Source organism: Onychomys torridus, chromosome 1 (genome assembly GCF_903995425.1).
Source record: "Onychomys torridus chromosome 1, mOncTor1.1, whole genome shotgun sequence".
Classification (NCBI taxonomy): domain Eukaryota; kingdom Metazoa; phylum Chordata; class Mammalia; order Rodentia; family Cricetidae; genus Onychomys; species Onychomys torridus.
The window spans coordinates 29,252,537-29,277,046 of NC_050443.1; the positions used below are offsets into that span (position 1 = coordinate 29,252,537).

Sequence of the window (24,510 nt, forward strand, 5' to 3'; positions counted from 1 at the left end):
TGGTCAACTAAAGAGTACAGGTATTGAACACCTGTAACCCTTGCATTTGGGAAGCAGAGGCAGGAGGACTGCTTCGAGTTCGAGGTCAGTCAGGGCGTTACGGTGAGTTCAAGGTCAGCATGAGATGTATAACAAACCGGTCTCAAAGTGCAGAATGAATGAATGAAAGAAAGAATGAATGAATGGCAATAAAAACTGAAGGCCCTTTTGGAGCAGACTAGAGCAGACCTGGATCAAAATTCCAGTTCCAGTCCCTGGGTGTTAGAATGGTTTCTTAGTACTCATAGCTACCAAATCTGGATCGCATCGAACTTCTGGCAGTGTGTGCTGCGGGCGGATTAGCCAGGCAGAGGCACGCACCCGGAACCCGCTGCGTGGGCGGGGCCCTCCCGCGCAGGCGCAGTCCGCAATGGCGGCTCTAGGACCGCGCGGGCTCTAGCCCGGCGCGGCGCCTGAGTCACCCGCCCCGCCCTCCCGAGCCGGACACGGCGGGAGGCCCCAGAGCTGGAGAGAACGATCGCGGACCGCCGGAACCGTAAGTGAGACCGGGCGTGCCGGCCCAGCACCCCTGCACCCCGCAGACCCGGGGTCGGCAGTCTGCAGACCCGGCGCGGCCCTACAGTCGCCGCCCTTGGGCTCCTCGGACCTGTGTCCACAGCTGCGAACCACCGGGCCTGTCACTCCCTGGTCATCCCCCCGAGCACGCCTTGTCATCCCGAGTCTTACGATCAAAAATATAAACCCAAAGATCTGAAGGGCACCCCAAAATGTTATGGGCATCTAGAACCACGACCCGAGGTCCCGATCCCCTTTGCAGGAACTCCGTTATCCAGGACCCTTGGGGCACACAGCCTTAATTTTAGGCCGGAGCCCTTAGATCCAGTAGTGACATTGTAATCCCTCTGTCGGGAGTACCTAAATGTCCTGGTCCACAATGGGGACTTCCTGAACTCAGCCCTGGGGACCCAGGCCGCGCCCCTACCCGCCCGTCACCCCTACCCCAAGCTCAATTCTGCGGGGCCTCTATCTGGGACACGTCCGGTACACCTTACCCAAATTGGGGTCCCTGTGTGGAGAACGCCCACCAGACCTGTAGCCCTGCTTTCCAGCTGCCCCGAGACAGGGGTCCACATAACCCAGACTGGCTGTGTAGCCGAGGCTGGCCTTGAACTGATTCTCCAGCCTCAGCCTTCACATTCTGCAATTACGATTGTGCACCACCGCGCTCAGCGGTACCCTACTCCTCATGATGCCCACGCATGCATCGAGCCACGGCCAGGGCACCCTCTAGACCCTAGGGCCTTTCCGTCTGACCGGTTCCTAGCCCACCCATCCTAGGACCACCCGCTGTCACCGGTCCAGACCTAGCTGAGGCTCCGCCCCATCCCCGGCCTCAGTTGCGTCCTAGTCTAGCTGCCGGAAATGCTTTCTTTTTTGTGCTTTTTTTTTTTTTTTTTTTTTTCCGGGAAGGGCCGGGCTGCGGGCGAGGCGACTACCTGACCCACCCCCTTTTCTCTACAGGACTCAGTTGCTGTCATGTTCCTAGTTAATTCGTTCCTGAAGGGCGGCGGCGGCGGCGGGGCAGGCGGGGGTCTGGGCGGAGGCCTGGGGAATGTGCTGGGAGGCCTCATCAGCGGAGCTGCGGGCGGCGGCGGCGGCGGCGGCGGCATGGGGATGGGAGGAGGTGGCGGAGGCGGTGGAACTGCCATGCGCATCCTGGGCGGAGTCATTAGCGCCATCAGGTAAGGTCATCTGGAGGGCCGGGGTGGTCATAAGGGGACCGGCCTGACGTGGGTGTAAACCCGCGGGTCAGCGAGTTGAGGGGACTGTTCTGGGATTGGGGTAGACTCAGTAGGACCGGGGTGGGGTGGCCAGTGAACCTGAGGGCACTTCATGGCACGGACTTGACGTAGGTGGGGCCAGGAAAGTTTGAGGGAGGTTGTTGCGAGGGTGGGCCCAGCAAAGACCAGAGCCTACCAAGAAGAAACGGTCCAGCGAGGGCTGTGTGCGCTCGGGGACTGGCTGGCGTAGTAGGTAAAAATCCTTGGTGGGTTAGAGCATGTGGTTGGCACCCAGTTATCCTTGGTCACCCAGCAGTGATCCCTCGGAGGAGTGGTGGGGTAGGATGTTAGGAAGTTAGATAATCGGAAGAGGAGCGATGGAGCAAGGGTCTGGACCGAGAGCTGGGGAGATGGGCCAGAGGGAAGCCCCCGTGTGAGCTCTTCAGGGGGCGGGCCCTGCTGGGTGGTGGGATTTCGGGAATATTGATTGGGGCCAAGGTGATTCTGACATCTGCGATTGGTGGGTGCTCCTCGGCTAGGTAAGGATTCTTCCGTGGAGGTGGGCCCGTGGGAGGGGTTGGCCTGATGGAGGCAGAGGAGGGCCAGCTTCACAGTGTTGAAAACTGGGACAGGTGAGGACCGGGAGAGGCAGGGGAGGAGGACCACTTAAAGAGGAGGGCTGGAGCTGAGGGGTTGGACCGACCGTTCTGCGGCCCGTTGGAGGCTCCGCCCCCGTGTGCTAACTCCCTCTTGTCTCCCCTCAGCGAGGCTGCTGCTCAGTACAACCCGGAGCCCCCGGTAAGCCGCCCTAGGCAGTAGAGACCCTTCACCCCAGAGACTTGTCCGCATCCTCCTCATCCCCATTCCTGTAGAGAAGGCTCCCCTCCCCTGCCATTAAGAATGTCCTTTCTGAAGCCCTGGGTCTCAGTCCTGCTACATGCCACACTCACCTGAGGTTCTCTGACCCTCAAACTGCCCAGCCCTCTCTGACTTTTCCCTGGGATATTTGGGTGTGAGGAGAGAGACGTGCTTCTCCATGTCTGTTCTGAGATCTCCTCTCTGCAGCCCCCACGTGGCCATTACACTAATATCGAAGCCAATGAGAGTGAGGAGGTCCGGCAGTTCAGGAGACTTTTTGCGCAGCTGGCTGGAGATGTAAGTGCCCTGGGGCCGCTGGCCCTACTTGACTGTGACATCCCGAGGTCCCCCATCCTCTTTTATGATTTCTAGACCTTTCCATTTCCCTTCTGCCCTCAGGACATGGAGGTCAGCGCCACAGAACTCATGAATATCCTCAACAAGGTCGTGACCCGACGTGAGTGACCAGGGTCGGCATGGGGAAGGTTTAGAAGTTATATGGGCTGGGATGACTGTGATCTCTGACCTCTGACCTTCAACCTGTCCCCCTCCTCAGATCCGGATCTGAAAACTGATGGTTTTGGCATTGACACTTGTCGAAGCATGGTGGCTGTGATGGATGTATCCTTTTGGGGCCAGTCTAGAGGAGGTCTTGGGTGAAGAGAGTGTTTTCTTTCTCAAAAGATTTATTTATTTATTATGTATACAGAAGAGGACACCAGATCTCATTACAGATGGTTGTGAGCCACCATGTGGTTGCTGTGAATTGAACTCAAGACCTCTGGAAGAGCAGCCAGTGCTCTTAACCTCTGAGCCATCTCTCCAGCGCGCGCGCTTGCTCTCTCTCTCTCTCTCTTTCTTTCTTTCTTTTTTCAGATCAGGCTGGCCTCTAACTCACAGAGATCCACTTGCCTCTGCCTCCGGAGTGCTGGGATTAAAGGAGTGAGCCACCACCACCCAGCAAAGAGGGGGTTTTCTGAGAGTGTGTTGAGGACAGCCAGGTTGAAGCTTTCATACATGAGGACACAGGTCTACCTATGTGACAATAAATAATATTATCTAGATTAATGGACCCAGTCTTACAGATACCCTGATAGATGAGGCAGCTCTGACAGGAAAGGAAGCAGGCTCAGAGACACACAGTGGTTTTGTCTCTGGCCAAGCCACCCAGAATTCACATAATATCTGATCTTGGAAGCTAATCAGGTTTGGGGCTAGTTGGGACTTGGATAGCAGAAGCAGTCATTTGAATAAATGGCTGCCTGCCTCTGCCTCCCAAGTGCTGGGATTAAAGGCATGCACCACCAACACCTGGCTAGTTTTGAGATTCTTGAGATGGGTCTCAGGTAGTTAAGGCTGGCCTTGAAGTCAGTATGTAGCCAAAGTTGGCCTTGAACTCATGATCTTTTGCCTTTCAAGTACTAGAATTATAGGCACGTGCTACCATGCCTGACTTGACTTGTTTTAGTTTTCTCTCTCTGTGTGTGTGTGTGTGTGTGTGTGTGTGTGTGTGTGTTTGTGTTTGCATGTGCATGCAGGTGTCTTCAGAGGCCTGAGGGCACTGGGTCCCTTGGAGCTGGAATTACAGGTGGTTGTGAGCTGCCTGATTTGGGTTCTGGGAACCAAACCCAAGTCCTCTGCAAGAACCATAAGTGCTCCTAACTGCTGAGACATCTCTCCAGCCCTCCAAGCTTATTTTATTCTTATTAATATTTTTTAAAGCTAGCCTACAGAAAATAGGTTTCATTATGGCATTACTACACACACACACACACACACACACACACACACACACACCCCATTGTACTTTGTCTCACTTCTTAACGACGTCTCACTAGAGCGACACCACAGGCAAGCTGGGCTTTGAGGAGTTCAAGTACCTCTGGAATAACATCAAGAAGTGGCAGGTGTGTGGCGGCCTCTGAGACTCCCAGCATCCAGACCCCCAAGCCTTGGGGACACCATGCTCCATGATGGCTGTCTTCTCTTCCCTCCAGGCTATATACAAACGCTTTGATGTTGACCGATCAGGAACCATCAGCAGCAGTGAACTCCCAGGGGCCTTTGAGGCAGCAGGTGGGCTGGCAGGGCTATGGTGGGCTAGAGGTGGGGAGGGTCGAGAAGGACTGTGCACCCTCACCCTGAGACCAAGCCATTCCCAGGATTCCACCTGAATGAGCATCTCTACAACATGATCATCCGGCGCTACTCGGATGAGAGCGGCAGTATGGACTTCGATAACTTCATCAGCTGCTTGGTCAGACTGGACGCCATGTTCCGTGAGTGACGCTTTAGATCTCTAGGACACTGGGGAGTTGCTAACCTTCATTGGCCAAGGTCTCCTTAGTTAAAAGAGTTAGGGTATAGCTTAGTTGGTAGAGAGCTTGCCTAGAATGTATGAAGCCTTGGGTTTCATACTGTGCATCCGTTAACACAAGTATGATGGCTCACATCTGTAATCCCAGTGCTCAGGAGGCAGAGGCAGGAGATAGGAAGTTCCAGAAATGTCCCCTGGTCCCCTGGCCTATGGTAGCAGGAGCACCGAGGACACTATGTGGCCGCCTGAAAGTAATGACTCAGCCTTGGGTAGTGTGGGCAGCTCTGGCTTGGTCTGGCTGAGGATGGAAGCGTGGAGTCAAGTTCCAGGACAGGAGGGGACCACAGCAGACTCTAGAGCCAAGAAACAGATTGCCAAGTCACCTCCTTTTAGGAGCCTGTTTGGGTTGCAGCTGGAGAGGAAGTAGCACAGGGGTTGGGGGGATGGGCCTGGGTCCTGGTCCAATTCTCTGCCCTGTCTTGCTATGTGAGCTACAGCATGCCGCTTCACTTTATCTAGTTACCTACTGGGTTGTCAGGGATTGAACCTGTGTCTCAAGCATGGTAGGCAAGTACTCTGTCATATTGTGTTATAACACCCTAATTCTGTACCTCATTTTAAAGTGCCATATCCTCACAGAATTAGATATTTTGTTGATTTAATCTTATCATTACTATTATTATTAAGATAGCCTGACTGGCCTTGAACTCCCATCTGTAGCTAAGAGTAATATGGAACTCAAGACCTTTCTTTTCCACAGCCAACCGAGTGCTGGGATTACAGAAATAAAGATGACTGTCATCATCATCAACAGCATCATTATCCTATAACCAGTCAGGTGGCACATGCTTTAGTCCCAGAACTCTGGAGACAGAAGCAGGCAGGTCTCCATGACTCTGAGGCCAGTCAAGGGCTACTTAGCAAAACCTTGTCTAAAAACAACACGAAACAACAATGACACCAAGAGAACAGTTAGCCACGGATTAGCATAATGTTATCATCCTAAAAGCATCCAAGCCCTCCTTTCCTTTCACCTTAGGGGCTTTCAAATCTCTCGACAAAAACGGCACTGGACAGATCCAAGTGAACATCCAGGAGGTAAGGTTGCTTCTCTTTGGGGTGGGTGCTCAGCTGTGAGTTACAGCCTCTCCTGTCTGATATGCCCAGCAGGCCCTGGGCGAGGTGCTCATCTGTGCCTTCCTCTTCCAGTGGCTGCAGCTGACTATGTATTCCTGAACGGGGATGGCAGACCTGCCCTCTCACAGCTCACTATGGAGCCACCTTGCACCCTGATCCTGTCTGCCGCCATAATTTTATGGCCATGTCCTGCTATCCACAGGCCTTTCTTCTCCTTGTCTGGTACCCAGCTTCCCAGTCAGCAGCCAGAGCCCAACATGCCCCAGCTTGCCATGCCCTGAGTTACCTCTGGCTCCAAGACAAGCTAGCTTGCTCTGCTGAAGGGTCACCCCACCCCAGCACACCCACCCCACCCTCCGTTACTTCCATCCTGTGTGCCAAGCCTAGCACTCCTGTCTTGTCCATGTCCCAAGGGCCCTGTCTCACTCCTGCCCTACACACCCTGTTACACACTCATTCAGTTACCTCCCAGACAGCCAAATAAACTCCAGGCCATGGCAGGCCCACACACCCTAGTGCCTACGCCTGCACCGTTTCCCCAGGTGTCACGCCCAGGAGGAAATAAACTCTGCCTGTTGCTTCCTATGGGCTGCTGCCTGAGTATTGGGAAGTGGCTCAGAGGCTGGGAAGGAGGAACAATCTTTATGGGAGGAACTTGGGCATTTACTTATTTCATGTGTATGTGTATAATGTGCATGTACATATGTGTGCCATGTATTCACCATCCTCTGGAACTAGAAATACAAGGGGTTGTGAGTCACCAGGAGGTGCTGGGAACCTAGATCCTCTATGATAGCAGCAAAGTACCATCTCTCCAGCCCCAGAAGTGGCTTGGAGTGCCTATCTTTGGGGTTGGACCTGCATATTTCCTGCTCTGCCCCCTTTTCTCTCATACTGTTCTAAGTTGAGACTTAGCCTGGCTTTGTTGAGGCTTCACCTGGATCCTATACAGGCTCAGAACAGGACTCAGAATCCCCAGTGATCCCCTTGCAGCTTCCAAAGCTTCCAAGGTGTTAAGAGAGCTCAGGGACCCTCTGTACTCTGTCCCTTACACACACACACACACACACACACACACACACACACACACACACACTGGTGGATTCTATGTTCTTCCACTCGGCTTATCACCGAGTTCAGTCCCGGTACCAATCTTGATCCTCCTTTGGCTCATAGAGCATACACAGCATCTCTTCTCCTCCTTTTTGAGACAGTCTCTCTGTCATATAGCCCTGGCTGTCCTGGAACTAGCCCTGCACCTTTCCTACCCTTTGGGCCTCTGCAAGGGGAGGGGAATGGCATTCTGGATTATACTGCCCCTGCTCCACTCAGCACACCACTCCAGGTTCTTGGTCCCCAGTACTCATCTAACGCAGGTTGTCCTACGTACAGCACTGGTCCAGCATGAGGGGCCAAGAACTAGGGTAAGTGGTTTTCCATTGGGTAGACATCCCTAGATGATGGGAAGGTGGGTCGGGATGCACAGACCGCACAGGCCAGAGCCGAGTGGAGTTGTCAAGAGGTCAGCATGTTTATTGATGTTTGTCCAAGTCCTCCAAGATTCTTGGTGTCACTTCTTGTGGGGGAAGGAGGCCCAGCCCAGGCAGTATAAGCTGTAGGCAGTGCCTAAGAAGGAGTGGATAACAAATGAGACCCTAATTTCCGCCCAACCTCTCACAGGGCCTCTGAAGGCCCCTCCTGATGTTCCCTATCCCCTCATGGGTCACAGCTCCAGCTCAGCTGTCAACTTCCTCCCACACTGGACTCCTCATGGGGAATCCCCACCCCCATCTGTTTTGATACGGACCAGGCCAGGAGCTTAGTTTGGGGTGGGGTGGGCATCACTAGCCCTGACCCCTCAGGGCAGTAGGTAACCCATTGCTCCCCTCCTAAGTCTGTCCTCAGACCTTGTCAGCTCAGGACTCACCCCCTCCTGAAGCACTAACTGCCCCAGATCCTGCCTGGTCCCCAACCCAAGCAGCGGGGAGGGCCATACTCACCCCCCAGCGTCAGTGTCATGGTCAGCCTGTACAGGGCGCTGTCCATTCCCCCGCCCTTGAGGTGTACTGGGAGGTCGTTGTTGGCCTGCGTGTGAGGGGTGAGGGTGACAAGGTTGCTGGTTCCTGCTCAGACCTCCACGGGCCATGCTACCCCCACCCCACCTTGGGTCCAGGGACATTGTCCCCCTACCTGGAAGAGTTTCTGCTTCTCTGCCACACGATTTTCTAAGTGGCTCCGAGCAGATGAGCTAAAAGGACGAATCAAAGCCTGGGAGACCTGGAGGGATAGGAGATGGGTAGGTTGGTGGCGGCTTCATGTGGGTCCAGTGGGAAGGTGCTCTTTGAGATTGGGATTTAGGGACTGTATATCTCTGGCATCTATCTTAAAGGCAAGATACCAGTCACCAGTGAGAGCAGGGAAGGGACTGGTGGAGTCCTGTAGTCCCAGCATTCAAGCAGGAAGGTCAGGAGTTTGGGGCCAGCATGAACTACTTAGTAAGCATTTAAAAAATGAGGGAAGGTGTCATATATATGTTATCACATTTGGGAGGCGGAGGCAGGAGGATTAGAAGTTCAAAGACATTCAGCTGCAGCCTGGGCTAGATGAGACCCTGTATCAAACAAAACAAAACAAAACAAAACCCCAAACAAAGCAAAACAAAAACCAGAAGCGGAAAGAAGGGGATAAGGGTGGGGAATCAATGCCTAGAGGGAACAACCTGGAGGTCAGCAGGCTGCCGAGAGGGTCCCAGGAGACTCCTGTGTTGGGAATATGAGACAGGTGTGTGGGGGATTGAGGGAGGGTAGCTGGATTAATTAATTTTCGAAAACTGGGCTCCAGGGATGTTAAGACTGACTTGGAAGTTCCATGAGAGTTTCTAGGCTGCCCAAGACACCCTGAGTTGTTATTAGGGCTCCCATGAGCATTAAGGTGGAATTCTGGTAAAGGGAGGTTGAAACCTAGGGTTCTGGACCGGGTTAGAGGTACTGTCTTGGAAACTCAGGCTGTCCGGGGAGTCCCGACTCCAAAGGATGCATGTGTTCCAAGACCCCAGATCTGACAAGTTTAGGGCAGGCATCTGGGTTGTGGGGTTCCCCTCCACCCCGACAGCCCATGGGGCTCACCCGCAAGGCTCTCATTCTGCTGTTCGAGTCACCTCCCCTTTCTGCCCAAGGACGAACGACACTTTACCCCTGAGGGAATCCCAAGCCAGGCACGCTGCACACGGCCTGAAAGTTGGGGGCGTGGCCAACTCAGATTTGCCCAATAGGCTCAGAGGGAAGGTGTTCCAACAGGCCCGTCTTCCTCTGATCCCGTGTTTGGGTTGATTCCATCAGGATACGTTTTTGCAGAGACAGTGGCTCAGGGCACGCGCCGTTCCCAGCCTCCAACTAGGGCTACCCTGCTGGTTGGTATCTGGGAGCCAGGGAGGGCAGAGGTAAACCAACTCCTCGTTCTGTCTGCAGAACGAATGATTGCACCTCCGAGCCTTCGTTTTCACGTTTGTTTCCTGAGGGCCAAGTCAGGATCTTCCCCAGTGTCCCTGAGGAAGTAGGGAGGCACCGGGATAAAATTATTTACATGGCCAGAATTGATTTAAGGAAAAAAATAAAAATAAAAAAGCCAGGAGTGGTGACTCAGGCCTAAAATTCCAGCGCTTGGGAGACAGAAACAGAGGAAGGTAGATCTCTGCGATTTCAAGGCAGAGTGGTCTACACCCTGCCAGGGCTACATAAAGAGACTGTCTTAAAATAAAACACAAAAACAAAAACAAACTCTTAAGAATAAACACTGAGGGGGGGGGGGAAGGTGGGGCTGGAGAGAGGGCTCAACAGTTTAGGAGCACTGGCTGCTCTTTCAGAGGACCCGGGTTCAATTCCCACCACCCACATGGCAGCTCACAGCTGTAACTGAAGTTCCAGGGGATCCAACACCCTTACAGAGACATACATGTGGGCAAAGCACCAATACACATAAAAATAAATTATAAAGAATATCTGGGCGGTGGTGGTGGTGCACACCTTTGATCCCAGCACTCAGGAGGCAGAGACAGGTGGATCTCTGTGAGTTCGAGGCCAGCCTGGGCTACAGAGCGAGTTCCAGGACACCCAGGGCTACACAGAGAAACCCTGTCTCAAAAACAAAACAACAACATCAAAAAAGAAATAGAGACTGTACAGAAACACAAGGAGCAAAGTGAGGGGTAGAGATCTCTGAAGGCAGGGAGCAAGGGAGAGAGCCTCCCTTGAGTGAAAATATGATTCTTTTGAAGCTTCCTTTTGTGTGGGTTCCAACCTGAAGAGAGGTCAAGAGGGCAGCCCACTATTTTGTAATTCTCTAAGACGGGCCATTAGGGTGAGGCACCAGTGGCTATTAGGAGTTAGGCTTAATTGTAGATGCTGGGTCATAGGTGACCAGGTCCAGCTGCTAGAGAATAGATCATTTTGCTTTTGACTTCTGCCCTTTTGTCTCTATGGTCAGAGGTTTATTCGGGCAATGCGGTGGACTCAGAGCATAACTTAGCTAGCAGTTAAGAAAGACAGGTTAGTGAGCCAGCTCTGTGGGTAAGATGCTTGCCGCTCAACTCTACTAGGCTGTCCTTCTGTGGCACATGTGGGCCCTCCCATCATATACAAATAGTAAAATCAATAAAATACAGTAAAAAGAAATACACTTGGTAAGTGGAGGTAGAAGGAGCGGTTGTTCAAGCCTACAGAAAGTTCCAGGCTAGCTTTAGCTCCCCGAGACACTGTCTGGAAAGGAAAGCATAAGAGGAAGAGAAGAGAGAAGAAAGTAGTAATGTGATTTTGAGAAAATCAAATGAAAGCCAGGGTCAAACCTAGCACCTAGCTCATGCTGAGCAAGCTCTCTGCCCCTGAGCCACACCCTAGCTCACAATGAAAAATCTGTGGAGCTGCAGTCAAATATTTTTGCATCTAATTCAGTTTCACCTGTGTGCAAACTGGCATACACAACATGCACAGCACCATATGCATATCACACGCAACACCCCCCTACACAAATATCCATCCACCCATGCATACCTAGAACAGAAAAATAGAAAGGCACTGTCAGTCTAGAATCCACCAGTTAGGGGCTTGGGTTTTGGCTCAGGGGTCGATCTCTTGCCTAGCTTGTGCAAAGCCCTGACTTCAACCTTTAGTGCTGCAGGGAAAAGTAGCATAATACAAACCTGTGGCTCATGCTGTGCTTCTAATCCTAGAACTCAGGCTGAGACAGGAGGATTTCATATTGGAGGCAACCCTGTGCTACGTAGGACTGCATCGCCATCCTTTGATACTGCAAAATGTACTAAAAATGTGAGGCTTTTTTATTTCTCCCATGCCCTCCCTCAACTCATCACAATAGGCATGCAGGAAAAAGTCCATACACATAAAACTAAAAATTAAAAAACAAGTTGGGTGTGGACGCCTTTAATCCCAGCACTTGGGAGGCAGAGGCAGGCTGATCTCTAAATTTAAGGTCAGCCTGGGCTACATAGGGAGATCCTGTCTCAAAACATAAAAGAGCAAGCAAGCAAATAAACAGAAAGTTGCTGCTTGTGGTGGGAGGCAAGGAGAAACCTGTTTGGTGGCACTCCTCTGCCATCTAGTGGCTGAAACATTTAATGTGCTCCAACCTGATCCTTTCCAAGTATTAATTCTCTGATAAATTAGGATTTACTTTTTTCTTTCTTTCTTTTCTTTTTTTCTTTTTTTCCCAGAGCTGAGGACCGAACTCAGGATCAGAGCCTTGCGCTTGCTAGGCAAGCACTCTACCACTGAGCTAAATCCCCAACCCCTAGGATTTACCTTTTTAGCCCCACCCCACCCACACTCATTTTGTTCCCCCAGACAGGGCCCTGCCACATAGTTCTGGCCTGTCTGGAACTTGTGATCCCCATGTTTCAGTGTGCTGATTAATGACATTAGTGCATGTACCACCAAAGTAGGCCTACAATTGTCACCTTAAAATCAATGTTAGAAAGTAAATGCACCCCACAATGCATTTAAACTATGTCTTAAGTGCACACCTGTAAACCCTTTGGCAGGCTGAGGCTGGAGGATCTTGAGTTCCAGGATAGCTGAGGCTATATAGTAAGACCCTGCCTCAAACAAAACCCAGGACTATTTCTGCTTGAATGGAGGGACTGCCTGTCTAACAGAGAATATGTTTTTGGTCCTGCCTCCAGTCCCTAAAATTCTTTGAACCATCAAAAAACCAGTGATTGACAGTATTATTTATTTGCTAATGAGATGTCAGAGGCCCCCAAATAGGTTGAGGATGGTGGCTGGTCACCAGAAAGACCAGGGCATGAAGAAAAGGTTGGCTATCTGGCCCTCCCAATATCCTTGGGATTCTAGGGAAGGGAATGATGATTAAACACTTTACCATGTAATTAAATAGCCCTTTGGCGGGATCCAGGATTGTGACCATGTTAAAGCATTATGAAGATGGTATAGCCAGGGAATGATAGCACACACCTTTAATCCCAGTATTCAAGAGGCAGAGGCAGGTGGATCTCTGAGTTCGAGGCCAGCCTGGTCTACAGAGTGAGTTCCAGGACAGCCAGGGCTACACAGAGAAACCCTGTCTTGAAAAAGGGGTGGGTAGTGGGGAGGAAGATGGCAGACCTTGAAAGGGCAGAAGCTGTGGTCTGTGTACCCCTTACACTTCCGATACATCTCTTCTCTTTTGGGGTCCCTGAGTTTCAGGCTTTATAAATAAATGTAAGTGTAAAATTGTGGAAAACATCTGCAATCTCAGCACTTGGGAGGTGAAGTCAGGAGAACTAGGAGTTCAACTTTATCCTTGGCTACAGAACAAATCTGAGGCCAGCCTGGGCTACATGAGAACATGTCTTGCTGCATTTCCCAATGCCCAAAGTAAGCATAAAGTATCTTCCAAGTTCATTTGGGATTTTAAGTTCAAATTTTTAAAAAATTAAATAATTTTAAATAAAAAAACTAAAAATTATTATGTCTACATAAATGTATGTGCACCAAGTACATGCTGGTGCCTGCAGAGGCCAGAAGGGGGTACCAGGTCCCCTGTAACTGGAGTTATGGATGGTTGTGAGCCACAACGCTGGGAACCAAACTCAGGTCTTCTGCAAGAGTGAGAGCTCTTAATGGCTCATCATTGCTCCATTGCCCTCAGAGTGCTGAGGTTAAAGGCGTGTGCTGCCACATCTGGCTAAGTCTCTAAAACCTTAATTACCAATGGTAGGAAATGCCAGAGGTAGAGATGCGTGTTAAATCACAACATGGAGATCTTCTACAAGGTAAGTGGCAGTTTCTTAAAAAAACAAAAACAAACCCAAGAAGTTAGCTGGCATGGTAGTGTAAGCCTGTAATTCCAGAATTTGGGAGGTGCAGACAGGAGGGTCAGGAGTTCAAAGTCATCTTCAGCTACATAATTTTGAGGCCAGCCAAGGTTAAATGTTTCTCTGTCTCAAAAACCAAATAAAAAACAACAAAGAAGTAAAAAGAAGTAAGGGCCAAAGAGGGTAAAAACTGCAGAATATGTTCAATGACATTCAGTAATCGGTGCAGAAGAACACTGTCTATGCCACACTGACCAAAAGGCACATTCATTATTCAGCACATCAAACCAATAATCTTTTAATCAGGATCACTATCTGTCTGGGATTCTCAGAAATTGAACATAGCCAGGCGGTGGTGGCACATGCCTTTAATCCCAGCACTCGGGAAGCAGAGGCTGGAGGATCTCTGTGAGTTTGAGGCCAGCCTGAGCTATAGAGTGAGTACCAGGAAAGATGCAAAGCTACACAGAGAAACCCTATCTTGAAAAAAAAAAAAAAAAAAAAAAGAAAAAGAAAAGAAAAAAGAACCTATTTTGATAGGCAATAAAAGGCTTTTCTATATTAATATGAAGTTATTTTTAGCACAAGTTTGCCGATGCTTAATAATCAGTGAATGAGGCAAAATGAATTCCCATATTCATTGGATCTTTCTACTGGTATTGAGTTTTCTGATACCCTCTAACAGAAGACATGAATGAAGTTTTTCTGACATTAGTTACAATGGGGGTAATATAACTCTGGCTAGATGTAAACTTAGCATAAAGGCTTGACTAAGCCACTGATGTTTAGGACTCTTGTGTAATGAGGGTTTTTGTTTTTTGTTTTTGTCCCATCAGCCAGCTCCAAAAAAATGATATGGACATATCTTATTAATTTTGAAAGCTCAGCCTATAGCTTAGGCTTGTTCCTAACTAGCTCTTATAACTTAAATTAACCCATTTATATTAATCTACATTCTATCATATGGCATTATCTCTCTTCCATCTTGTACCTCTTATTTCCTCTCTGTGTCTCTTGCATGCCTTAATTCCTCCTCTTCCTTTCCTCCCCAGAAATCCCACCTATACATCCTGTCTAGCTATTGGCCATTCAGCTTTTTAATTACAAAAATCACAGCAATATATCTTCCCACAGTGTACAAATATCCCACAGTGCTCTAGTCAGTATGACTTTGGTAGTGGTCAATAAGCTGGGAGCCGTGGATAAAGGCCTGCCCGCATTCTCTACATTCATAAGGTTTGATACCAGGATGAACCCTCTGATGTTCAGTAAGTTGTGAACTTCAAATAAAAGCCATCCCACACTCCCTACACATGTAGGGTTTCTCATATGTATGAATCATCTGATGATGCGTCAGCTGGGAGACATGAATGAAGGCTTTCCCACACTCCTTACATTCATAAGGCTTGTCACCTGTGTGAATCCTCTGATGCTGAATCAGGTATGAATTACGACTAAAGGCCTTCCCACAGTCCTTACATTCAAAGGGTCTGTCACCAGTGTGAACGGTCTGATGTCACCTGAGCTGTGCATACTGTCTGAAGGCTTTCCCACATTCCTTACATCCATAAGGTTTTTCCCCAGAATGAACTCTTTGATGCCGAGTAACTTCTGAGTTGTGGATAAAACCTTTTCCACAGTCCTTACATTCGTAGGGCTTCTCCCCAGTGTGGGTTCTCTGATGGACAGTGAGCTGTGAGTGCTGTCTGAAGGCCTTTCCACATTCTTTACACTGATAGGGTCGAACTCCTGTGTGAATTCTCCAGTGCACAGTAAGCTGGGAACCACGAATGAAGGCCTTCCCACAGTCTTTACATACGTAGGGTTTCTCACCTATATGAGTTCTCTGGTGCAGAATAAGCTGTGACTGCTGCCTAAAGGTCCTTCCACATTCTTTGTATTCATAGGGTTTGACACCAGTGTGAAGTCTCTGGTGGAGAATAAGGTCGGAAGTATGACCAAAGGCTTTCCCGCACTCCTGACAATCATAGGGTTTCTCACCGGTATGGCTTCGCTGATGCTGAACAAGGTGTGAGGAACTACCAAAAGCCTTCCCACACTCCTTACACTCAAAAGGCTTTTCTCCAGTCTGAGTTTTCTGGTGTTGCGTAAGGTGTGAGCCACGGCTAAATGCTTTCCCACATTCGCTACATTCACTCAGTTTCTCCACAGTCCTGTTGCTCTGATGTAATGGGGTAACAAGTGTGTAATGCCTGAAATCAGGCAGGCTTTCATAGGTGATTCCCTCTTGCTTGAAATGGCAATCCTGTCTCTCTTGCTGTCTCTCAAACTGGTCTCTGCATTCCCAGCCATCTGTGAGATGGGAGTGCTCAAGGTCACGGTGCTGAAAGTTTTTCATGACCTCCCATTTAAATGACTCTGTTTCAAAAAGTCCTTTTGGTGGAACTATGTCACACTTTGATTCCAAGTCTGAAAAATCAGAGAAAAACAAAAACAAATTGTTTTTACCACGAGGAATAAAAACACCACAGAAAATATGGAAATAAAACGAAAATTTTCATCATAAAAAAACTAATGGCTTAATATGCCTCAAACACTGAGCGATTTTTTGAATGCACAAATACGGCAGAAGTATACATGATGCCAGATTAGGGCAAGAGAAGAAATTAAGTCTGAGGTTCCCAATTTTGAAACTAATCAGAGTAACCCAGAAAATGCGTTATAAATGCAAATGTCCAAATGTCCTCCGGTGTGTGTGCACATATACTATCAAAACAGAAACAGCTGGAAATGAGGATGAAAAATGAACAGACATAGTCACTGTGCAAAGATGAGAGGATGAAGTCCCTACTCAGGTTAAAAGATCCAAGACTAAATCAAAGAGGAAACAACAGGGCTGGGCACAGGGCTCAGCAAGTAAATGTACTTGCCAACCTGACCTTGACCCCAGGACCCACAGGTGGAAGGAAATAAGTGGTCCTCTGACTTGTACATACAGATAAACACACACAACACACAAAAGTAACATTTATCTTATTTTACTTAAACTTGTTTGTTTTTCAATTTTATGCACATTGGTGTTTTGCCGTGGCTGTCGGGTCCCCTGGAACTGGAGTTACAGGCAGGTGTGAGCTGCCATGTGGGTGCTGGGAATTGAACCTGGATCCTCTGGAAAAGCAGTCAGTGCTTTTAACTACTGAGCCATCTCTCCAGCCCCTTTTATTATTATTATTATTATTATTATTATTATTATTATTATTTTATTTTTGTAAAGCTCTTTGTAGCTTGTGATGGACAGGCATCTTTTGGAACAACTGGCACCAGACCTGGGCCGGTGAAAGCTCTCCCACGAGAAGAAGAGGAAAGAACTGGGGTGGCCTGCTGCCAGCACTGAGATGGGGCCCTGGTACAGACCCTGTCTGAGTTTAGGAGGCGATAAAAACTACTGTGCTGAGACTGGATGTGGAGAGCATCTCCTGGGCTTTGATTGCTGTATTCACAAAACAGGGATCACTGATGTTGTCTACAGCACAGCCAGTAACAAGCCGGTCCGCACCAGGGCCCCGGGGAAGAACTGCATCATGTTTTTGGAGAGCACTGGGATGGTGAGAGTCCCATTACACCCGCACCTGAGGCCAAGCTGACTCCTGAGGAGGAAGGGATTTTACAGCTTTTTGGTTTTTCAAGACAGCGTTTCTCTGTGTAGCCCTGGCTACCTGGCAGCGTTGGCACACGCCTTTAATCCCAGCACTCAGGAGGCAGAGGCAGGCAGAGCTCTGAGTTCGAGGCCAGCCTGGTCTACAAAGGAAGGGATTTTAAACAAAAAATGATCAAAGAAAATCCAAAAGAAATGTGATGAAAGGAAAAAAGAACACCAAAAGCAGCAGATTTATGAAGGAGCAGCAGGGCAGGCTTCCTGCCGACATCGCCTCAAGACCAGGCTGGAGTGGCAGGGCAGAAAGCCGTGTTAGAGGGCTAGGGGTGGAGTTCTCCCTGAGGACAATCAAAGCAAGGAGGGCAGACAGGTCAGAGTCTGCAGCTCACGGAATAAAGGTGTTTATTCTGAGAGAGACAGAGACAGAGAAACATAGAAACAGAGACAGAAACAGAGAGACAGAGACAGAAACACACAGAGAGACAGAGAAACAGAGACAGAGAGAGAGACAGGCTGAGACTGAGAGAGAGAGAGAGAGGGAGAGGGAGAGGGAGAGGGAGAGGGAGAGGGAGAGGGAGCATGAGCAAGCACTGGGGCTGTGGTGGCACATGCCTTTAGTCCCAGCACTCAGGAGGCTGAGGCAGGTGGATCTCTGTGAGTTTGAGGCCAGCCTGGGCTACAGAGTGAGTTCCAGGACAGCCATGGCTGTTACACAGAGAGACCCTGTCTTGAAAAAAAAAAAAAAAAGAAAGAAAGAGGAAGAGGAGTTGGAGGTGGCTCACTGATTAAGAGCACTGGCTGCTCTTCCAAAGGACCTGGGTTCAATTCCTGGCACCCACATGGCGGTTCTGTAACTCCAGTTCCAGAGGGATCAGATGCCCTTGCTGTGGGATGTTCTGTATGTCAAATGTGTTGATCTGATTGGTTGAAATAAATAAAGTGCTGATTGGCCAGTAGCCAGGCAGGAAGGATAGGGTAGGTGGGACAAGGAGGAGGAGAATTCTGGGAAGTGAAGGCTGGGCAGAGAAACACTGCCAGCTGCTGCCATGACAAAAACGATGTAAGGTACCGGTAAGCCACAGGCCACATGGCAAGGTACAGATTTATAGAAATGGGCTAAACATAAGAGTAAGAGCTAGACAATGGTAGGCCTGAGCTAATGGCCAAGCAGTTTAAATAATATAAATGTCTGTGTGTTTATTTTACAAGTAGGTTGTTGGACTAACAGGGCTTGGCGGGGGCTGGAGAGAAGCTCTCCAACTACATGCCCTCTCTTGGCTTCCTTGGGGAACCAGGCATGCACATGGTACAGACACACATGTAAGCAAAACACCCATAACATAAAATAAAAATAAGACAATACATATACATGAAATATTTTCCCAACTTATAACTACCTGATTTATCAACCACAGAAGACAGAAAGCAGTGGGAGGAATTACTATGGAATACAGAATGTTTTTAAATTTTTGTTTTCTGTGCACGCCAATGCTGACAGGTCCTGCTCTGCTCCCTAACTCAGGCCTTCATTCTACAGCAGGTTTCCCAACAATCACTCAGGTTACAGCTATCAGCTGGCACACTGTACCGTTAGTCCCATGACCTCTCCAGCCAGACCAGGTCTTACTCACCTGGGTGCCAAGATCTTGTCATATAATTTGTAACCAGCCATGGCTCTTTCCCTTGCTCCAATAAGAAGATGACATCAGGCTTAGAAATGACAAGTCCTGTTTACAGGAAAAGAAATGAGCATGAGCATACTGTTTACATTTCAAACTCTGGGGCTGGAGAGATGGCTCAGTGGTTAAGTGCACTGGCTTCTCTTCCAGAGGACCTGAGTTCAATTCCCAGCACCCACATGGCAGCTCATAGTTGTAACTCCAGTTCCAAAGGACCTGACACTTTTTTTTTTTTTTTTGGAGCAGAGGATTGAACCCAGGGCCTTGCGCTTGCTAGGCAAGCACTCTACCACTGAGCTAAATCCCCAACCCCGGACCTGACACTTTCACACAGACATATATACAAACAAACACCAAACACCAATGCACATGAAATCATCAACAACAAACATTAAATTTCACTCTGTAGGCCAGGCATGGTGGAGTGTGTCTTTGATCACAGCACCGGGGGAGGCAGAGGCAGGTGGATCTCTGTGAGTTTTGAGGCCAGCCTGAGTTTCAGAGTGAGCTCCAGGACAGCCAGAGCTACACAGAGAAACCCTGTCTTGAAAAACCAAAACCAAAAAAGAAAAAAAAGAAAGAAAGAAAGAAAGAAAGAAAGAAAAAAGAATGTGTTCCTGTCCTTAGCTCTGATGTAAACTGCTTGCAACCCCATCCCATGATGTATATCCTTACCCTGTCCCTCCCTTTCATTATATCTTTCTAACAATTTAGAATAGCTGACTCTCTCACTTCTGTGAACACCTTCCTTATCTCTCCTAGAAAAGGAACTCAAGAGGCCAGCAGGGGCTATTCTCTCAAATCCAAACTTAGGGTGAGACAGCTGGCTGGCCAGTCCCAACTGCATCCCAAAATACAGTTTGCTTTAACTGGACAGTCCTGGATTTGGTCTTTTCTCCTTGCTTTAACACAGAGGACAATGTGGAATTCCTGACTTTCCTCCTATCTCCAAGTGCTGGGATTACGGGTGTGGACCCAAACGAATGGAGACAATTATAAATTAAGGATGAGAAGACTGTCCAAAGGACAGGGAGAGGGAGGTGCCCAGTGGAATGGTCAAAGCCCAAAACAATTCTCCTTCCCTCCAATGGTCAAGTGATGTCTATGCCTTGGGCTGTCTGCCCCTGGCTTTCCCGTTGTGCTTGGCATGTCACTGGCCAAGGGCGGTGAACATGGTGGCATTTCATTCCCTTCTCCCTCCCCTCTGAACTGGGAGATACACGGAGAGTTCTCACAGGTGCTGGCAGCACCCCTCACAGAGGTGCACACAGGAAACTTCCACTGCCCCAGACCCGGGGGTCCCATTTCCTATGTGTCCCTGGGTACTATCGAGGCCTTACCTAGTGAGAGCAAGTGAGTGAAGTTCTCCAAAGTCACGTCTCTGTACAAGTCCCTCTGAGCAGGTTTCATCCACTTCCATTCCTCCTCAGAGAACTCCACGGCCACATCCCTGAATGTCACCATTTCCTGAAACAATAGAGTGAATTACAGATTTTTTTCTTTTCTTTTCTTTCTTTCTTTTTTTTTTTTTATTTAGTTTTTCGAGACAGGGTTTCTCTGTATAGCTTTGTGCCTTTCCTGGAACTCGCTTTGTAGCCCAGGCTGGCCTCGAACTCACAGAGATCCACCTGCTTCTGCCTCCTAAGTGCTGGGATTAATCCCTTTAAAGGCGTGCACCACCGCTGCCTCCAGTTTATGACAGACGTAAGTTTTTGTTTATAGTTTCTGATAGTATGAAATATGGTTTTTAATTTATGTGTATGGGCATTTTGTCTGCATGTATGTCTGTGTATCATCTGTGTGCCTGATGCGTGTGGAAGTCAGAACAGGGCTTCTGATCCCCTGGAACTGCAGTTAGATGGTTGTGAGCCACCATGTGGTTGCTGGGAAATGAATCCAGGTCCTCTGGAAGAGCAGCCAGTGATCTTAAGCATGGAGCCATCTCTCCAGCCCATGAAATATGTTTCTTAAGAGGGAGCGACATGAAACAGCATAGGAAAGAAGCCACTGACATACTAGAAAGGGTCACCTCATCTTCAGGCCCATCGACGGCTCTGAGAAAGGAAGCTACCATCTTCCTCAAGAGAATGCATTTCCATCCCTCGGGCAACCTGTAGGAGCACTGTAAACAGTGCCAGGAAGAGAGAAGATGGGGAGGACCCCAACATTTGCTCCCTGCGAGCAGGTCACAGAGGCATGCTGGCATAAAGAACACAGATGTTCCTATGCTCTGAAGGGCTGGAGGAATTACAGGGCTGGAGAGATGGCTCAGCACATAAGAGCACCTGCCACCAACCCTGATGATCTGAGCTCCATCTCCAGATCCACACGGTGGAAGGAGAGAACCCACTCCTTTGAGCTGTCCTCTGACCACCACATTTACACAGTAGCTGGGATACCACATGCCACCAACAAAGTAACTAACTAAATGTAAACAAAGTCTGGGTGTGGTGGCACAGGCCTTTAATCTCAGCACTTGGGAGGCAGAGGCAGGCACATCTCTGTGAGTTTGAGACCAGCCTGGTCTAACAGTGAGTTCTGGGCTAGTCAGGACTATACAGTGAGACCCTATCTCCAATAAATACATTTAAAAAAATGTAAAACAAAACTATTTGAGAGGAAATTTCAACCTACCTGAAGGGCCATGGTGAATCATTCAGAACTGCCTGACCTACTCTGATTTCTCTTTCTGGATAAATGAAGAGTCCTAGAAAGAGAAAATGGAGAAAAGGACAAAGCCCTGATGAACATGCTCAGCCCCAGAACTTGGCAGGCTGAGGCCCGGGTAACAGCAAGAATCCACCCCACCCCCCTCAGTGGAAAGTAGAAAAAAAATGAACCAGAGATAGGGGTGGAAACGGGCCCAGACAGGGTTGTGGAGAAAATGATGGCGTATTTGACATCGGTGAGAATGACCAACCACTGGAACAAGTAATGATCCTGAGAACAGCAGTGATGCTGGGCTGCATTACAGATGGCGAGCACCCTCCTGCCCCATACTTAATAAACACACAGCGTTCCCAGCTACAGCGGTCAGAGAACCTCACTTGATCCCAGCTTCATTGTATGTATCTCTGTTCTTTCTCCGTTCCTTCACCATCCTAAGCCAGAGTTCCAGGCCTCCAGGGTCAGGAAGGTTGACTGTTGGCCTTTGTGTTGGCTAGTTTTTGTTGTTTTGTTTTTGTTCTGTTTTGTTTTTAATAAACCAGAGCTGAGGACCGAACCCAGGGCCTTACATTTGCTAGGCAAGCACTCTACCGCTGAGCTAAATCCCCCACCCCTCTGTGCTGGCTAGTTTTTAAGTCAACTTGACATAGGCTAGAGTCATCTGAGAGGAAGAAACTTCAATTAAGAAAATGCCTCCATAAGATCCAGCTATAAGGCATTTTCTTAATTAGTGATTGATAGGAGAGGGCCCAGCCCATTGTGGGTGGTGCCATCCCTGGGCTGTGGTCCTGGTTCTGTAAACAGGCTGAGCAAGCCATGGGGAGCAAGCAGGTAAGCAGCACCCTCCATGGCCTCTGCATCAGCTCCCGCCTCCAGGTTCCTGCCCTGCCTTCCTCAGGTGAAGAACTGTGACAGGGAAGTGTAAACCAGACAAACCCTTTCCATCACAAGTTGCTTTTGGTCATGGCGTTTCATCACAGCAGTAAAAACCCTAAGGCAGAAAACTGGAAACGGTCGTGGAGGATTGTCGTCACAGAACTATGCTGGTTGGGGAGGACTGTAGGCCTTTGGGCTGGCAAAGCTGTTGAGCGTTCAGAGTCCAGTGGGCCGTTCTGTGGGGGCTTAGAAGGTAAGAATGCTGAGAGAGATGCAGGCGATGGAGGCCTGGTCTGGGTAATTTCAAGACACTGATTTGAACTAAGAATCTGTAGTGTCTGGTCAGTTGGGGCTGAAGAATCAGCCGTGATTAACAAGAGACCAGAACCACTGAAGTGAAACCTTTGCTTTACTGGGACAACTGATGCAGTCAGCAAGAGCCGAGAAATTGGTGGTGATTAAGAAGAGACCAGCATCACTGAGGTGAAATCTTCTGGGAAGTGTTTCCTCAGTGTGAGCACACAGAAGCTGTGTTCTAGAGGCGGCCAAGGTTGAACCACATGCTGGCAGCCAACCGTGTAAGAGTCTCCCCAGTGGTACCGGTTTTGAAGGCATGACGGGGTCATGGAGAGCAGCTGAGGCTGTGAGAGGCCAGGAAAGGCCATTAGTACAGATGCAGCCTCAGTGGGAGTTGGAGGCCCAGGATTGAAGGGGTCACGTAGAGAGTTGAGACGCGGAACCACGAGGAGGGCCCAGGGGAGGCTATTGGTAAAAGTACAGTTGCAGTAGCAGACCCCAGTGCCATGGGACACAAACACACGTACCCCAAAATTCATTCTAAAAAGAGAAATCAGGACGGTGGTGAATAAGGTTTGGAAGTAGTTGGTACTAGTGAAGCAATGTCAATCTTCTGGTTTTAAGCACTGTCATGTCAATTAATGTAATTAATGAATATCATAAATATAGTTATTGAATACTGCAAATGTAATCAATGAATACCACAAATGTAATTAATATCATGAATGTAATTAAAAAATAAATTTAAAAAACACTGTCATGTGAAGAGCATTTGCTGTTCTTGTGGAGGATCTGGGGCTAGTTCCTAGTGCCCATGTCAGGCAGCTGATTACTCTGGTGTGCTTTCCTGGCCTCCTTGGCACCTGCATGTACTATGTGATATACACACCATGTCAACTTGACCCAAACTAGAGTCACCTGGGAAAAGGGGACCTTGGCAGCAGGCAAGCACATGGTGTACCTACACACATGTAGGCAAACACCTGTACATATAAAATCTAAAAATTAAAAAAAGAATATATGGAACTCTATCTTTGTAACATTTTCAAGCCTAAAACAATTTCAAAACCTTAGGAAAAAAATTTAACCCACATTAGGGATGCAAGGAGCAGAGAGGATATGAGCCTTTGACTTATCTTCAGGCTGCTCAGCTTGTACTCTCGGGATAAATACTGGTCAGATCATTGAGGGTGGCGAGGTGATTCTGTCAAGAAAGCATGCCCAGAGAAGCAAGAATTTCCGGGAAAGGAGAATAGAACCCAGTGCATTTTGAACTTGGCTTTTGGATGTTCAATAAAAACCACTGAGCTTTGTCTCGGCTCCTCATCACCTTCTTAGAAGAAGGTTAGAAGAAAGGAATCGGGAGGGACCAGGGCAGTTGGGGCCTCTGCAGGGGATGGAGGTCAGAGAAGATGGGGCATTCAGTCCAAGGTCAGTGTTACCTTGTGAAACTGAGGTCACTACTGTCCAGGGCCAGAATGTGCCCAAATTTCACAGGATCTGCTGGGGCCAGAGCAGTAGTCATAGACACGTCACACTGACACAACAGACAGCACATCAACTCTTTTTTAGAAAATCATTTTTTTATCTTTGTGTGTGCACATATACAGGTATGTGTGTGCCATGGCAGTTATGAGGAGGGCAGAGTAGAGTCTTGGGTGTCGGTGCAAGCCTTCTACCTTGTGCTTTACACTGCTATGCACGCCAGGCTAGTTTATCTGAGAGCTTTTGGAGACACTCCTGTCCTAGAATCCTGCAGGCGCTGGGATTACAGAATTACAAACACGTTACAGCAACTGACGTTGATGTGGGTCTTGGGGATCCAAACTCACATTCTCATGTTTGTGCCCCAAGAACTTTACCCACTTAGGCACCTATCCAGCATCCTTCCGCATTTTTTTTTTCCCGAGACAGGGTTTGTTTTGCAGTGTATCTCAGGCTAGCCATGATTTTGA

The 24,510-nt window shown here is 48.8% G+C and overlaps 3 protein-coding genes across 3 annotated transcripts; 1 reads left to right on the top strand and 2 right to left on the bottom strand.

Annotated features, from left to right (window-relative positions):
* Positions 1–415: 415 nt before the first annotated feature.
* On the top strand, positions 416–6,678 carry Capns1 (calpain small subunit 1). The gene is made up of 11 exons (XM_036183988.1): positions 416–535; positions 1,522–1,742; positions 2,546–2,579; positions 2,847–2,936; positions 3,039–3,096; positions 3,196–3,260; positions 4,478–4,546; positions 4,637–4,715; positions 4,802–4,918; positions 5,996–6,054; positions 6,166–6,678. The coding sequence occupies exons 2-11, from the start codon at positions 1,537–1,539 to the stop codon at positions 6,190–6,192; spliced, it is 804 nt and encodes a 267-aa protein (XP_036039881.1). The 5' UTR covers positions 416–535; positions 1,522–1,536; the 3' UTR covers positions 6,193–6,678.
* A 922-nt stretch (positions 6,679–7,600) lies between these two features.
* Positions 7,601–9,339, bottom strand: LOC118583926 (cytochrome c oxidase subunit 7A1, mitochondrial). The gene is made up of 4 exons (XM_036187754.1): positions 9,219–9,339; positions 8,284–8,370; positions 8,094–8,178; positions 7,601–7,719 (listed from the first exon to the last, which is right to left on the bottom strand). Exons 1-4 carry the CDS (start codon positions 9,231–9,233, stop codon positions 7,664–7,666), a joined length of 243 nt encoding a protein of 80 aa, XP_036043647.1. The 5' UTR covers positions 9,234–9,339; the 3' UTR covers positions 7,601–7,663.
* A 5,193-nt stretch (positions 9,340–14,532) lies between these two features.
* Znf565 (zinc finger protein 565) lies at positions 14,533–24,058 on the bottom strand. The gene is given in 5 exon segments (XM_036181120.1): positions 14,533–15,850; positions 18,668–18,763; positions 20,056–20,182; positions 21,350–21,422; positions 23,998–24,058. Coding segments are annotated over 4 exon segments (1,509 nt in total). The 5' UTR covers positions 21,362–21,422; positions 23,998–24,058; the 3' UTR covers positions 14,533–14,576.
* Positions 24,059–24,510: the final 452 nt, after the last annotated feature.

Excerpts from the sequence above, each read along its gene's own strand:
- Capns1 (XM_036183988.1), top strand. The coding sequence starts at position 1,537 with ATGTTCCTAGTTAATTCGTTCCTGAAGGGCGGCGGCGGCGGCGGGGCA. Across the intron at positions 1,743-2,545 it reads GGAGTCATTAGCGCCATCAG|CGAGGCTGCTGCTCAGTACA; the intron begins GTAAGGTCATCT and ends GTCTCCCCTCAG. Across the intron at positions 4,716-4,801 it reads AGGGGCCTTTGAGGCAGCAG|GATTCCACCTGAATGAGCAT; the intron begins GTGGGCTGGCAG and ends AGCCATTCCCAG.
- LOC118583926 (XM_036187754.1), bottom strand. Across the intron at positions 8,179-8,283 it reads AGAAGCAGAAACTCTTCCAG|GCCAACAACGACCTCCCAGT; the intron begins GTAGGGGGACAA and ends CCTCACACGCAG. Across the intron at positions 7,720-8,093 it reads CATGACACTGACGCTGGGGG|GCACTGCCTACAGCTTATAC; the intron begins GTGAGTATGGCC and ends ACTCCTTCTTAG.